At 37.2% G+C, this 15,987-nt stretch overlaps 1 protein-coding gene across 1 annotated transcript in view; it reads right to left on the reverse strand.

The window, feature by feature from the left end:
• Positions 1-360: 360 nt before the first annotated feature.
• LOC137632355 (uncharacterized) overlaps positions 361-15,987 on the reverse strand; it is a 53,184-nt gene continuing 37,557 nt past the window's right edge. The window contains exons 19-32 of the mRNA XM_068364291.1: positions 9,345-9,438; positions 8,954-9,112; positions 8,317-8,430; positions 7,995-8,230; positions 7,758-7,892; positions 7,126-7,296; positions 4,175-4,237; positions 3,862-3,973; positions 3,582-3,707; positions 3,274-3,414; positions 2,026-2,166; positions 1,732-1,875; positions 1,044-1,463; positions 361-896 (exon numbers count right to left, since the gene is read on the reverse strand). Coding sequence (XP_068220392.1) covers positions 361-896; positions 1,044-1,463; positions 1,732-1,875; positions 2,026-2,166; positions 3,274-3,414; positions 3,582-3,707; positions 3,862-3,973; positions 4,175-4,237; positions 7,126-7,296; positions 7,758-7,892; positions 7,995-8,230; positions 8,317-8,430; positions 8,954-9,112; positions 9,345-9,438 — 2,592 coding nt within the window. The remainder of the gene's footprint in view (positions 897-1,043; positions 1,464-1,731; positions 1,876-2,025; positions 2,167-3,273; positions 3,415-3,581; positions 3,708-3,861; positions 3,974-4,174; positions 4,238-7,125; positions 7,297-7,757; positions 7,893-7,994; positions 8,231-8,316; positions 8,431-8,953; positions 9,113-9,344; positions 9,439-15,987) is intronic.

A 15,987-nucleotide genomic window follows, 5' to 3' on the forward strand; every position in this document is an offset into this window, starting at 1 on the left:
CACAGTTAATTCATTCCAGAACTCTCTGCTCCTCTTCATCTTTCTCACAACCTGGCCCATACACTTGATATAGAACAATCTAATTTTCCCCAGTATCATCAGTACAATCTATTGCCCCTGTCTTTAAAGCTTATTCAATATGAAGTTTCGTATAGATTGACAATGAACGAAGTTCATGCTTAACTTCCCAGTCCAGATATTGGAATTAGGTAATTAAAGAAATAAAGATAAATGTTTAGTGCAGATACAATTAAGTGATGAAGCCTACAATTACCAGGTATTTAAAAGAAACGTACCACAAATACCAGACTATAATTTAATTGCAAGTAAGGGAAATTTTATTTACGATTTTTTTTTTTTTTATAAACCGGTGTTCGGACAACGGACATCATTCTCCTCCATACTTTTTCTCAACTCTGTTTCTGCTCTCTCCAGCTTTTCTATTGAAAAAGGCATATTTTCCATGACATGATTGACTAAGTTCATTGACATTTCATTATTATCAAAATCTGCCCTAACTAACAAAACTTCATTGAAGACTTCATTCAAGTGTTTGAAGACATTAAATACTTCATTCATGGGGCAATCTTCATCCAAATTTGTCTCCATTCCCAGTTTCATAGTGTTTACGTCCACTACATCTGCCATACTCGCAGCACCCTTTGCCTTTCCTACTGAATTCAGCATTTCTTCTAATTTAGACCAGAAAGCCCAGGGTAAAGGCACCTTCTCGGTTGCTCTCTGGCTTCCAAAGAACTGTGGGAGTCCGACCATTTTCTCTGAAGCTACAGCAGCTTTTCCATAGACTTCGATCATGACTCCTTGCAAAAAGGAAAAGTCTTGGATGGCATCCTTCAATCTCATCTTCATTTTCTTCATGCATTCACAAACTTTAGCTGGAAGAAAATTTATGCACAAGTATTCTTTTATGTTGAGCGTTTCTATCAATTTTACTTCAGGTTTTAAGGCAATGTACATAGTGATTACTTTTTTCTATGAATTTTAAAAAGCTACAAAAAACTGGAACCTACGGTGTTACTTACCAGGAAGTTTAGTATGCCTTCCAATAAAAGGCGGTTCAAATCTTTCAGGAGCAGCTGAAGTTCTGGTTTCAGGTGTTGTAGGAGTAAATCTCTGGAGGTAGTCATCACTATTCTTAGCAGCAACTTCTGGACTTACCAGATTTAAGGCAAAAACAGCATTTATTGCATTTACGGCATTTTCAGCATAGACAGCATTTTCAGCGTTACCAGCTTTCTTTGCGTGAGCTGCATTATCTGCATTCTCTGCATTCATGGCATTTTTTGCATGGATAGCATTCTCTGCATTAACAGCATTTTCTGCATTGACAGCATTCTCAGCATTCATGACCTTGCTAAGATCGAAATTTCCATCCAGGTCAGGACTTCCACCAGAGCTTGATCTTCCACCACCAGAGCTTGATCTTCCACTTACTAAGGATACTAAATGTTGAAGGATTCAGTTGTGTTACCAATACTATTCTATAATTTCGTAAATTTTTAGCGTAATTCAAAGTTTTTCTTCCCATTTTAATCCTAATACTACACTCGCCCCCTATTTAACAATTTAAATAATTTGTCAAGTAGTTGGTATTAAATGCAGATTGTTACATATGAATAGCCTACTGCAAAGAAAAAATCATTTTAAGTTAATAAAAGAATATTTCCCAAATTGTCAACTACCTATTAAAGAAAAGAAAGGATAACTTACAACATTCTCCATCATGCCTTTTCTCCAAACAAGGATTGTCACATTTAGCAGCATTAAAGTTGCATTCATTTCCATATGTTGTCCCATCTGAACCACAAATTGGCCGATATTCTAATGTACAGATTTCAATAGGACACCCTGGATCTAAAGGAGTAAATAGTTTTGTAAAACAAGTTCTTTAAACAGTTGTGCATATGAAATGTGCAGCTAATTAATTTCTTTAATATTTTGTTCATTGGTTAGGGGGATACAACACTAGAACCCATTTTCACATTAACAAGTAAAGGTACTTACTACATTCTCCATTGTGTTTAAAGCCAATACATGGATTCATACAAGTTGCTACACCTAAGGCACACTGGTTGCTATATGTCCTCCCATCTGTTCCACAGACTGGATCATAGATTTCAGGACACTCCTTCATGCACAACTCTTCTATTAAAAAGAGGATATCTTAAATAATCAAAATTCTTGAAAACATTCTAAAAAAGTTTTTGCATGGTAACTAGTTTAAAATATTCCAAGAATTGTAACTTTAGTTTGAAAGGTGCTGTGCAAATAAAATATTAAGAATTCAATTTAAGTGACATTTACCCTGTACTCTAGTTTTGAAAAACGATTATCAAACTGCAGGTACAGTTCATAATCTAGATCTGGCTTCATATTTGAACTTTATATAGCCATAAGATTTAACTGCAACCTCTAAACCCAACAGGTTAGGCTAACTCTTGTACCACAGTGTGATTACATAGGAGTTATGCAGTACTTTATACTAGTTAAAGTTCTTGCTATTCCTTCTACTCTTCCATCTAAAAACTTTGGTATCTCTAGTAGCTTCATTGGCCTAAATTTATTAAACCAACAACGCAGGTGCTAAGATGTCATATAGCTATATAAAAAGTAGGCATTTTATTCTAAATTATGGTCGTTAGGCAAGTAGCTTTAACCAAAATAAAAGTTCAGCCATTATAATTCCAATGAAGTCAAAAAACTTCTAAGAACCCTCCAATTGATATGCTTTCAACAATTTCAAGTGCTAATATAAACTAACCACAATCTGTAAATTACAAATAGAAATTCACCAATAGCCCTAAATACTAAAGTTGCTATACAATTCTCCTAAGAGTTTGTTTTTAACATCCCGGCTGTAATCATTCTTGTTGCATCCTATTGCCTTTTGATATTCAACGAAGGAAACTTAAAAAGTGCACACTTATCTCTAGCACTAGTTCAGGAGAGAAAAAAAACTACTCTTTTAGACTACTAGTAGTATAATTTTAAGTACCAGTTAAGCTTCACAACCAGTAATGCTATATTTTCTCAAAAATCTAGATACTGTACAATACAACTCTGGCACCCTTAAACAGTTTCTAAATACTATGCTAACTAACTTTCATGAAATCCTTACTGGCCCTTCGATAAAGTTTCAATGTTCTCAAATGGCCAAAGAAATACTAAAATTCTAGCAATATTTTGTACAAAATTTTTCTAAATTTAGTGCATCAAAGCCTTTACTAACAAAATTGAGTTCAACAGCCTTACCACATTCTCCTTTATGCTTCAAGCTGAGCATATGATCTTGACAAATAGCAACTTCAAGAAGACACTGATTACTGTAAGTTTTACCATCTGTGCCACAAACTGGATCATAGATCTTTGTGCATGCTTTCAAACATGGATCCCCTGTTTAAAACAATAAGTCATAGTTAAATAAAAAATGAAAAAAAAAAAAAAAGGAAAAAAAATACGCTCAATAATTCTCAATTCTATGGTTTGGCACTAAAGCAAGGCAATTCAGATTGAGAAGTCAAAAAAAAAAAAAAACACTTCCATACTTCTATAATACTTACATATACTGCCTTTAAAGATTAAATGAGTTACTTCCACAACCTTCACCAGCTGTCTAAGCCATTCTTGTACAGCCCTGTCAGCTGCACCATCTTGGATCATTACACAAACATCAAACGCACAAGCATCTGAAGAGTTTCAACATGCTAAAAATTATTTGATACACTGGTAACAAAAGTTTGTTAGGCTACATATCTTTGGTATAATTTCCTCAAACAAAATCTTGAAATGCCTCCTACACAATTTAGTAATAAAAATTAAGAAATCTACTCCAGTACTTACCAAGATGCATTTGAGCAACAGCATCATTGCCTCCAATCACGTCCCGTAAAGCCGTCCTACATCTTTCAAAATATTTTCTCCTATCATTTTCATCAGCCTTACATGGATCCTCCTAAAATGGTTAGAGTCATTACTGGAGTAAAATAAAGTCTGCCTATAAATTTGAACCACCTCATTCATAATAAAATAAGTACTTTTATTCTGGATATTGCATTTATTATAATATTTTACTACCATTTGTTTTTCCCCCTAAAATTGAAATTCCTATTACCAGGTGGTCATTCACTAGCCAACTGAAAGTTTACTTTCTTACCGTTTCACTTCTGAAACACAATGGACAAGGATCTGTGCAGCCTGGGTCTCCTTGATCACTAGTCTGCAAATAGAAACTTATAAGACATTTTCCTAGCAGTACAAACCAATCTTTAAATATGGAATGACTTCAGCAGAACTGAATCATAAACAAAGGTCAGAATTTAAGAAACTTGGGGAGCACGGGAGAGTAGCCCCACTACTCCTGTCAAGATTCCACGGCTTGCCCCAACCACTCCTGTCATGATTCCACGGCTTGACTTATTAAGACAGGTGGAAAGTATGACCAGTAATACAGTATATAAAGTTTCTATTGCTATGAAAAATAAAAATATGTTCCTAAATGTCTAAATCTTTAGTTCTTTAAAAATAGAGACTTATTGGTAGGAGGAATTCGTCAAACCCCAAACAAGCTGGATTTTTTCTTACCTAGAATATACCAGTCCACTTAGCACTAAACATAAAACGGAGAAGACTCCAGCAACCTCCTCAAGAGAGTACACCGATAAGGCCTGGCTAATACTTTAGTTATATGCTTTGTACTAAACTTAGGAATATTATACCACAAGGGAGAGATTCAGTCTATAATACCTGGTGCATAGTAGTCTGTTTGCAATAGTTCTAATATAATCCCCTTGATATGGGAACCATCCTTCCTTTTATTAATAAATGATGGGAAAAAATATTTACACTAATAAGATTCAGAATTTGATCTTCCCATCATCAATGTCAGATACAGTTTGCAGCTTGTGACCACTTCATTCCCAAGGGAGGGAAGGGAAAGAAGCAAGGAGTCAGTCATTCTATCTTTCATGAATGAGAGCTCTTCTGGCTAGAGTACTTTAGCACACACTATGAACTTGCGGGAAGAATTAAAGGCTGTGAAGATTACCGACTTCTGCTCCATTTCTATCCTGTGCAAGAGATTCATTAGAAGGCCAAATATGACCAATATCAAACAGTGATAGTTCAAGCTAGTATTTCATAAACTGATATGTTTGAGGTTTATGCTCCGATTTCCAACTAGAGCCAGAGATAATTTTGCTTGTTCTGCAAGTGCAAATATAGTTTTCTTCAATTGGCTCCTCAGAACCCTCAGATAAAAAAAAAAAAAGTGTTACTACCAACAATGCTTTGTTAGCAAAGGGATGGCTTTGATTTATAGCCCCTTTATGTGGGTGGGGGGAAGACAATGCTTTTTGGTTCACAGATTATTAAACTCCATCCAGGGCTTAACTCGCAAAATTCAATGTAGTTCTGGTGGTCATGACACTTAGAGGTATCAATGTAATGATCAGTAAAAAGTTCTACCTGAAATTGTCATCATACCAATTAGTTGCATTCTACAAGTGCAAAACCTCACTAAGAGACAGTGTTCTTAACTTGTGCTGGTACCAACCCAAGGTCTCGCACCTTGTGGCCAAGCCAAGGTCTCATACCATGTGGCCAAAGCAATTTAACGCCCTTGTCCCTCCCAAGGGATAAGGCACATTAAGAGAGAGTCATGCTGCTTAGGAGATATCCCATGAATAAAAGCATGATTTGAAGATAATTTATTTTAAAACTTTGGGCCAATGGCAAATAGGGCTGGTTGTCAGTGAGAAAGGTGGCACAAATCAAACCATTGAGGAGAGGTACAAAAACTTAACCTCCGATGATCGTGAAAGTAAGACAAGCCTATTCTCAGAAGCACTGGGCCGTGTCACCGGTCGCAAGCCCACAGTTACAGGTAGAGTACAAAGATTTCTTCTAGAGGGATTTTTTTTTTAAAGTCAGTATACCTATAAGAGATCAACATCTGGCCAATGAAAAACCACTGTCCTGCACAGACCTGTAAATCCTTTGCCCGATTAGTTATTGGAGTTTTAAAGCCAGCCACGAAGTTTAATTCTTCAAAAAAGAGTGTGTCTCCAAGTCCTGTGAGACTGCTTACAACTGCCTTTCCTGGACTAACTTTTGATGACTATAGGGAGCAGGAAAACCTGCCGGTCTTTTTCCTAACTTCACCTCAGACACTGGAGGTAGATCATTCTTGGGTTTGTGCAACCATAGAAGACTGTTCTCCAAAGGGGATAAACCACACAGTTATTCTCCAATGGGTCCCTGGCTTTGCCCATGTTTCAAAATGGACACTACTGGAATTGCTGATACTGGGGACAGTAGGTGAAGTAAGCTTACCTTCAAGACTATAAAAGGCCAAGCCTTACTTAGGTTAACTTTTCACCAATCTGCACAGGTAAACCTAGCATATTAAATCTAAATTATACTATCATGGACCAATCAGTAAGAGAACCAAACTAGTTACCAACCCCAAAAATCTCCGGAAAGTACATCACAGTAAATTCTGCTCCTAAGGTATTTTCTTCAGAGACCTAGCTGTGTCCAGCCAGGGGTCTATACCCAAAAGCTTCAGCAACTAGCAAATTCAAAGCAAGAAAATCGCTTTTAAGTCTGATGTTTTAAGTTTCCAAGAACATAAAGGAGAGTTTCCCTTCCTTCCTAGTCAAAGATTATGTTTACCCTTAGATGATTCCATAATCTACATTGCAAGACTGGGATTATTACAAAATCTTGCTCCCTACAGAAAATAAAGACAGTTTGCTTAACGCCAGTTTTGCATGAACAGTTACCATTCATCTACATTTGAATTCACATTTCTTTAATAAGTTTCATAAAAAACCTTAAAACTCAGAAAAAAGAAAATATTAAAGTCAATACAGTACTTTTAGCATCCAAAACTAAAGTTATGACAGGAGACCAATCAGAGATACTCCTAAGTGCTAACTACCTGTGACCATCTCCTTAGCTATTCCAACAGTCATTCCAGCTTAACTGGAGACCTTCCCTGTTTTACAGGATTCTTTTGTACGAAACGGAAAAACGCAGTTAGGTAGAAAAAGCAGAATTTTACACATTATTAACTAGAGTCTTCAAGAAACTAAGAAAACCTACCATCCATGAAGAGGGGAATGCCATAGGAAAATATGTCAAAGGTTCAATAACATTATTCCTGGTGGTAAAATCGTCACCTTGGTAGGAGTTAAAATGACCACACAGTCCATTCAAGTTATCCATGTGACTTGGATAAGCCCAGATATCCATTCGGTTTGGACAAAGTAAAATCTGAAAAAAAAAAAAATTAGCTTTGAGCATGGCAAAATAGAACACATTAAATATTACAAGGTATAGACATACAAGGCCCTGTTTAATCTTTCCAAACTCCATTGCATTTCTACAGCCTCCAAAAATAATCAGAGGCATTCATTTGAAAGAACTTTAAATACTATCTCCAGATTCTAGAAATGAGCCCAATCTGCAAACATTAGTGTCATCATAACCCTCATTAACAGAAAAAACTAGTCTCATAATCAGTGATACAGAGCTCATAAATTAGCAAATACATATTAAAGTCATTTTCTTCAAAGTGTGTGCCTCATACCTACAACCATTTAAAGTTATAATTATTAATAAGTTAATTATCACAATACAAAGTTGAAAATTCTAAATCCTAAAGGGTTATTCCTCATCCTACAGTATCCTCCCTCTACCAAACCCTGCTGTGGCATCAAGACAATTTTACTCACTGATAAATGTGATGAACCGGCCATAAGCAAACACTGCTCAGATTTCCACACTAGGACTGGGTGGATCCCCGATGAACTAGTCACTTGCTTAACGCCTATTGAAGTCACAGTCTGCAACTCTCCATTCACTATATACTGCAACATCAATAAAAAAATTAAGTTTACTAGGGAAACTAAATTAACAATAAAATATTTGGTCAGTTTCAGGTATAGATAATATTAAAAGTATCTACTCACACTAGAAGTCATGCCATGGTCCAGCACAATAGCAGTATTAGGGTTATCCTTGAATGTAGTTCTGCTCAGACAAGATGCAGGACCATTACAGGACGAAAAGTCGCTGAATATTCCAAATTCTGGAGTATGACTGAAGCCTGGCTGAGCAACAGAATAATTGCAAGTCCCATGCCAATCGTACCTATACTCGTCAAATGTCCTTATGTGGGGATCGTTGTATAAAGCACAGTGCTTGCCTGAAGAGGAAAATCTTGTGAAATTGCAACTTATAGATTTAAGTTTCATGTATGCACAACATTACAACAAAACTCAGATTACTTACAGCATTCATGGATTGTACCATTAGTGTACCAATAACCTTTCCTACATTCGAAAGTGAAGCACTGGAGAGGCAATTCAGAATTCTCGGTATAAAGCACTCCATCAAATTCACAACCTATAAAATAATCATTGTTGTAGTAATGACAACAGACTAAAAACTGATCAAAAATAAGATTTGTGGCATTCCAATTTTTCATGGTACAATATCCAACTAGGAACAAGTGGTGGTAAACTTGCAAAATTTTAATGTGCAAATAGATAGTGTAGATATGGAAAAAAGATATAAGTGTCACGCCAGATGCTGTAATTAAATTGTATGAGCCTGTCATTTGATTTTCATGCCTTTATAGGTTTAAAGGAGTCTTGTTTCTGTTCAAATATCACCTAGATAGATGCTTACCAGATAATCAGCCAGACAAACTCACTCCCACTATGGTGCCTAACCACATGAGTAGGCCTAACCTCCCTAGTAAATAGCTTTAAGTCGCCATCCCAGGCTGTGATTTCTCTGCTGCTATGCCAATGCAAGACAAATGTGTTAAAAGTATACTAGCCTGAGACTGAAAACATACATAAAATCTAGAAACAAAGCTATCTAATTTGAAGCTAAATCTAAATTGAACTAAACAGTGACTCACAGTTAATGTCGCCTGGCTCTCCAGCATATTCAACTTCAACCTTTCCATAATTACAAACAAGGCGTAAGCAGACCTTCGGTAAAGTTAGTATAACTTCCTGGTGGTGATAATTTTGGCCTCCATAACAGCACTCTCTATAGACTGGTAGTATTTTGAGATCTGAAAGAAAAACAGTACAAGAGAATAAGTGGTAATTAAAGCAAAGTAGACTTAATTTGGTCAAGTCTAGTTTTTTAGCTTCTCTTACTACTGCACAATAGGTTTAAAAACGTTAAAACTAAAAAAACTCAAATTAACACTTGTTCAATGTATTTTTTTAAAAGTTTAAAGATGTCAATGAAATTGCAACCAAAGAGCACTATGGTAACAAGTTCCAACTCTTCGTACTCACCAGAGTTCACCGGTATTCCCCTTGACTTGGCGAGGTTTAGGCCTACTATAAGCAGTATAAGAAGAGAGCTTAAATATCTATCCATGTTTCCAGTCTGAAATATGACAGTGAGCAGGAGCTTATGAAGGTTTGGAAGCTTGTCATAAACTAAAAATGAAAAGTATACTACACATTTGTTTCTTGTTTAAAACTTTACAGTTCATAAAAAGTTAGTTAGGGAGCTTAATTATCCAGTTCAAAAATTCACTGTCATTATGGTCGCATACCCAAGGTCACCAGTATGTTGTAGAGGAGAATTAATCCTCTAACATAGTCGTTGATACCTACGGGAACACCTTTTGGGTAAATTTTACTAAATTTTAAAATCTAATAAAATTTTATACCATCGGCAGAAAATACAGTCTTTACTTTTATTTCTCCTGGTACTCATTACCACAGCAAATTGTATCAGTTAGGGGTAACAAAAAAAAAAAAAAATAAAAAAATACTACATTTGCTCACTAAAAATTTATGAAAAAAAATATTAAAGCTGAAGTCTGTAGCGATGATTCAACCATACCAGGTCAAAGGAGCCTCTGGTATGGAAAGCAGCCTCCTGACAGAAACACTGCATGGGAGTCAAAAATAAGGGGGAGGGGGGTTATAAGAGAAAAACCTGATTGTACAAAATTATTAAAATTTTCTGAGGACTGTCTAAGAACATAGAATGACCATATGTTATTAGGCTTATGTACAGAGTCCAATAAAATTTGATAAAAAATAAAGTGCAAGATTGACGGCAGGAGAATCATGGGCGGCAGCAGAGACTGGTTTCAAGGGTCGTTGAAATGCTGTACCATGCAGACTGTCTTTCCCCAGCAAGAGCTTTCACAGCCAGCCTGGGTAGCAGAGGGAGAAGGCAGGGAGGAGTCTGAGTTTGGGATCACTGGTGTTAAGGTGGTGTGGTTGGCCTACATGCTGGACACCATATGGCTTGCAAGGTGTTAATGCAAGTCCCTTGCATGCACTACTCTTACATTGAACTAGTCACTGTCCACATTAGACTCGGAGGGTAGCTCTATATTTGTTAGTATTAGAGCCATCGCAAAATAACCTTCACTTCCAAATCAATTTGGCAATAAAGACCTTTCTTCTGACATACCAGACATGCATAATGTCCTCCAGTTGTTTGTCTATAAAAAATTTTGGTAACAGCCATATTATTGAACTGAAACAAAATATCAAAGCCGTATATAGAGAAACTAAGGTTAAAAAAACTACCATAAGGCCAACATGTTATCACTGTTGTGGGGTAAAACTTACGCAAGCATAGAGTATTTCAACATTTAATACGCTTTTTGGGGAAAATTACACTGCTACAGACTTTAATGTTGGTACTTTAACACATATGGGATAAATATAAATTCAGAGAAAAGTTATTTTTCCTAACTATAAAAATCTAAGCTATACATAGGGGTATTACTATCAGCGAAGCTGAACGGACAAGGCATTAAAATTGAGCAAGTGTTTACCACCCCTCCCGCTAGTTAGGGGGGGGGGACTAGGCAAGCCAGGGACGATAGTGTCCAAGGAGAGAGAGACTTCTGGACTGAAGTGAAGTCTTTAGAAAAAGTCTTTACCCTTTCTCAGCCTCTTTACCCTATCTTCTGATAGGAAGGTTGTGGAGACTAGTTTAAAATCATTCCTAGGTACACCAGTCAAGAGTGGGAAGCTGGGAAGACTCAGGTTTACCATTATCACCAGATCTTTGCAAAACTTGAAGAGTTTTACCTTAGTGCTGAAGAAGGGTTGCCACCGAGACTGCTAGGATCAGCCAGTCGTCCAGATAATGGAGTGAGAGATTCCGATCCTGTAGGCCCAGGATGATGCCAAGGCAAACACACTGGTGAAGATTTGTGCGCTGTGAAAGTAAGCAAATTGCCCTGAACTGGTATTTCCTGTTATCTAGACATACTCCAATACTTCATTGGAGATGTATGGTTTAGTATCTGAAAGAATGCTTCCTTAGGTCCAGCGTGCATGTGAAGACCAGTCGTCTTACTGCTTGACCAACCTTCTCCAATATGGTGTGGACTTCAGCCGTAATGGCCAGCTCCTTTGCCAATCCTTTCGCATAAGAGCTTGTTGACGCTAAGGTCATAACCTGAGGAGAGAGAATTAAGAGGAAGGCACGCGATACCCTGCGTAAGGACTCTTCCCTGGGAGAGAATTCAACCTTAAGCGATTTAGTGGGTAAGGCAATGCTTAACCTTTACTTGTGCCCTGACACAGATGCTGTTCCTTATGCATCGTTCTGTCAAACAATGTAGATGTCCAAGGCCCGTTATCGTTTCTGCTCTGCAGTTTGAGCGCGCTCGTAAGTAATCACCTGTCGACAAGCTGCTGACGGGGACTACTGATAGCCTGTAGATCTTTTATTTGACCAGTGTGATTGTGAACAGCAAGAGAATTGTCTGATAGGTAAATCTTGACTGACGAACAGCCGAAGGCTGCCTGGTCAGTTGGCGAGCGGCGATCTACCGTTGATCGACCATTAGCAAATTTGCGATCGAAGAGCCAAAGGTGAATGGCAACCTGCAAGATAAGTCTGCGAGCAATAATCATTGTTGAATGTCAGATTGTCATGTGCCAAGGAGTCATTGAAGGACGAGAGAGAGAATCATGAAATGGAGTTAGTTGATGAACAGATGGCGAGGAGAACTGGTCTGAGGGGGGCCGTAAGGCTGGCGAACGACAAAACCAAGAGGGTCACAGGCGAAAGGTGATCAGCGAGATGCCTATTTGAGACCGGTGAGCTGGACAGACAACTGGCAAATGCACAAGACAATCAGAAAGGCAAGGTCGGTTGACCACCGTCGAGCTGGCAAGGTAAGTTGGCCACTTGAGCTGGCGGATGATCGGATAAGCTGAGGAACAGAAGTAAGGTTCGACGATTGACTATTAGTATTTTTTATAGCAGTGCATATTTGCACCCACTCACAAGGGTGCCCTTTTAGCTCTGAAAGATACCTGATAGCTGATTGGTCGGAAGTATTTTTGTCCGAACACCTTCATTGTTCTAGAATAATTACCAAGTAATGTGAATAGAAACTTATTAACCTATATTTCTCCATCAGATATGTTTTGTCAATAAAAAATGTATAAGAATAAATATATTATAAAGAATAGTCTTGGCAAGTCTTAAATATAATAACACAATCCGCCGAAGTCAACGACAGCAGCTTTTTTTCGGATGCACGCTTTGTAATTTTGAAATTTTTCACATATTTTAACGCAAATTAGGATAAATTACACTCAGCATAAGTTAAACATGTTATTATAAACTTTCTTTGAATAACAGATTTTACCAAAATCATGGAATTAATAAAACCCGATATTTGTGAAATCTTATGGGGAGGTAAAAGTACAGCTTGTACCGGCCTGGCGGAAAAACTATCCCTTCTGACTTTTAGACGCAGTTTGTTTTTTCTTTCGTAATATAGTTCGGCCTATTCCTCTCAGTTTAAATAGTCTTGCCTTGTCTCTCTTCGTATTATTTTGCTTATCATTTTCTCACATTATTGTTCCTTGCCTAATATCTATCTATTTTCCCGATATCACTTTTCATAAATGGGATATCCGCACTATGATTCCTTATTTCTTATCCTCTGTCGAAAGTGATGGCTTGAAGGGAAGCGCGTGCTAGTCTCATTAAAATAGTGTAAAGGCGGGAATAAAGAAAAAATACTATGCTTAATTTCAGGTTTACAGAATAGGTTATACTTTCTACACAGCATGAAATTTATGTTATTATTTACATGCTTACTGACGTAAGGTACAAAACATCAGGAATCACATAGGCCTATATGAAAGAAGGGATATCGGGGAAAATTGATAATGTGAGGAACAGGAATGTGGGAAAATAAGCAAAATAATAAGAAGAGAGAAAGCAAGACTATTTAAACTGAAAGGAATAGGCCGAACTATATTACGAAAGTAAAAAAAAAAACTGCGTCTACAAGTCAGAAGGGATCGTTTTCCCGCCAGGCCGCTACAGGCTGTTCTTTTACCTCCCATAAGTTTTCATAAATATTGGGTTTTATTAATTTCATGTTTTGGGTAAATTCTGGTATTCAAAGAAAGTTTATAACATGATTTTTAACTTGTGCCGAGTGTAATTTATCCCAATTTCCATTAAAATATGTGAAAAATTACAAAATAAAGCTTGCATCCGAAAACAAGCTGCTGTCGTTGACTTCGGTGGATTGTGTTATTAAATTTAGACTTACCAAGACTATTCTTTATAATATATTTATTCTTTCACATTGTTAATTGACAAAACATATCAGATGGAGAAATATAGGTTAATAAATAGGTTTCGATTCACATTACTTGGTAATTATTAGAGAACAATGAAGGTGTTCGGACAAAAATACTTCCGACCAATCAGGTATCAAGAACCTTTCCGAGCTATAAGGGCACCCCTGTGAGTGGGTGCAAATATAAAAAAAAAAAAAAAAAAAAAAAAAAAAAAAAAAATAAAAAAAAAAAAAAAGAGACTATACTTGGTGTTCAGCACCCAGAGTTCCGAGAGGATGCTCAAGAGTGCTGGGGAACAACAAATGGATGGCTAGAGCAATGTTCGGCGATTGGAGTGTTGAGCTTATGATTGGTGAACGGCAAACTAGAGATTGGCTAACTAGCAATTACCGAGGTAGCAATAAGTGACTATCGGGGATCGGCGATCAGCAAGCTGGCTACTGGCTATTTGTGAGATTGGGATCTACGATATGCGAGACTGGAGGTAGATGATCGGAGGAAGAAGAGCTATCAATCTGTAATTGAGCGATCTGCGATTGGTGATCTGAGATCATGATCAGCAGGCTGACTATAGGATATCAGTGAAGAACTAGCTAGGAATCTGCAATCAGCGAGCAAGTACACGGTGGTTGGCGAGTTAGAGATTGGCAATCGGCAAGCTAACGATCAGTTAGACTGAAGTTAACTGAAAAACGAACTGCAGTAGGTCGAACAGCTGGTTGGCGAACAGTCGAAAGGGCAAGCATCCTCACGAGAGGCTCAAATGAGACCTCAACAGTGCACACGAACCGGGTCCATTGACCAGCTGGCGATCGGCAAGAGGGCAAGAGATAGGAGAGCTATTAGCAAGCTGACTATTGCCATCAACGCGCTGGTGATCAGTAATCGGCTAGACTGGAGAATGACTAGCCGCAATAGGTCTGAACAGCTGGTCTACAAACACTGATGTTCACGCATTTGAAAGTAGAGTTTTAGTTATTCTTAATATATACTGTACTGAAAAAAAATCTAGTTTTTAAGATAGTTACAGACTAGTAATGCAAGTAATTCATATATCAAAAAGATAAAAATATGCAAAATAAAGCACCCAATCTATTCAAAATCGCAATACAGCTTCACAAAGCCAAAGTACTATGTTTGCAGAGGAATTTAATGGACATTTCCAAGTTCTCCATCTTATTCCTGGAAAATTAGTTTTCAAATTATGCAGCTGATAATTAAGCAGGTCTGAATTGTTATCTGTGAATTAGCCTACTCCCGCCATATAGTACAAGATGGAAAAAAATAAGCTTTATAAACCTATCAAGGTACCAAATTAATAGTTAATTACAAAAATTTTCTATTAGTTAAAACTTTTTTCCAGGCCCAAAAGTTGCACTGATACTAGCTGTGCCACAACCACCCACTCACCCCCGACCTTAAAGTTTACAATAAAAATCTTGAAAGTTCTTCCCATCTCTTCTAAGAAGAGACTTCAAATTTTGCTAAAGCATAAACTGTACAACTGAAGAAACTTCCCTCACCTTTAATGAACACTAAAAATAAATTGTGCTACTTTTAACATTAGGGATTCACTGCAGAGATTTGTTCAGCTAAATTTTAGTTTAAGAGCTCATTAACAACATTGTAGATTTAAGTCAGATTTCGGTTACGGGGTTAGATTCCAACTCCCAAATTACTTTATTCCTCATGTTACATTATAACAGTTATGTCCATAAGTCTCTGGACCACTATAAAATACTATCAAAATTCATTAGCAACACAAGTTGCCTCCAAAGTTGCTTTACATAGTCAATATTTCTACCCAAAATATCTTCCCTCTCCATTTAGGTCCAAATTTAACATTTTTAATGTACAAAAAGGTTTTGATACCCTTTATTGATGAATCAGGGGATGTAGACCTTTGGCCTTTATTAAGCCCTGTCCACACGATCGAACATGCCCGACAGGCAAAGTGATACCAGACAATAGTAAGAATGAGGGTTAATGACATCAGAAGCAGGAAAATCAGACAGGGATCTGGCATCATACAGTGTTAGATCCCTGCCTTTAGATTTCCCACTTCTGACATCAACAACCCTCATCTTCCCTAACCATTGTGGCCTGGTATCACTGTTTGCCCATCAGGCATGCTCAATCGTGTGGACAGGGCTTAAAGCATTTTATGAAAGTGAAAATTATATCAAACTCGATTTGTAAAGTTAAAAGATCTTAACATTAATGGGTATGTGCACCTCTAACCATAAGAAATATTTATGGAATCTTGCAACATTTACATACACAAAACCTACAACATAATGTAAAGGGTTTCATTGTAGTGTATTACAGGGCGATGTAACCTAGG

This window comes from Palaemon carinicauda, chromosome 41, assembly GCF_036898095.1.
Source record: "Palaemon carinicauda isolate YSFRI2023 chromosome 41, ASM3689809v2, whole genome shotgun sequence".
In the NCBI taxonomy this organism is placed as follows: Eukaryota; Metazoa; Arthropoda; class Malacostraca; order Decapoda; family Palaemonidae; genus Palaemon; species Palaemon carinicauda.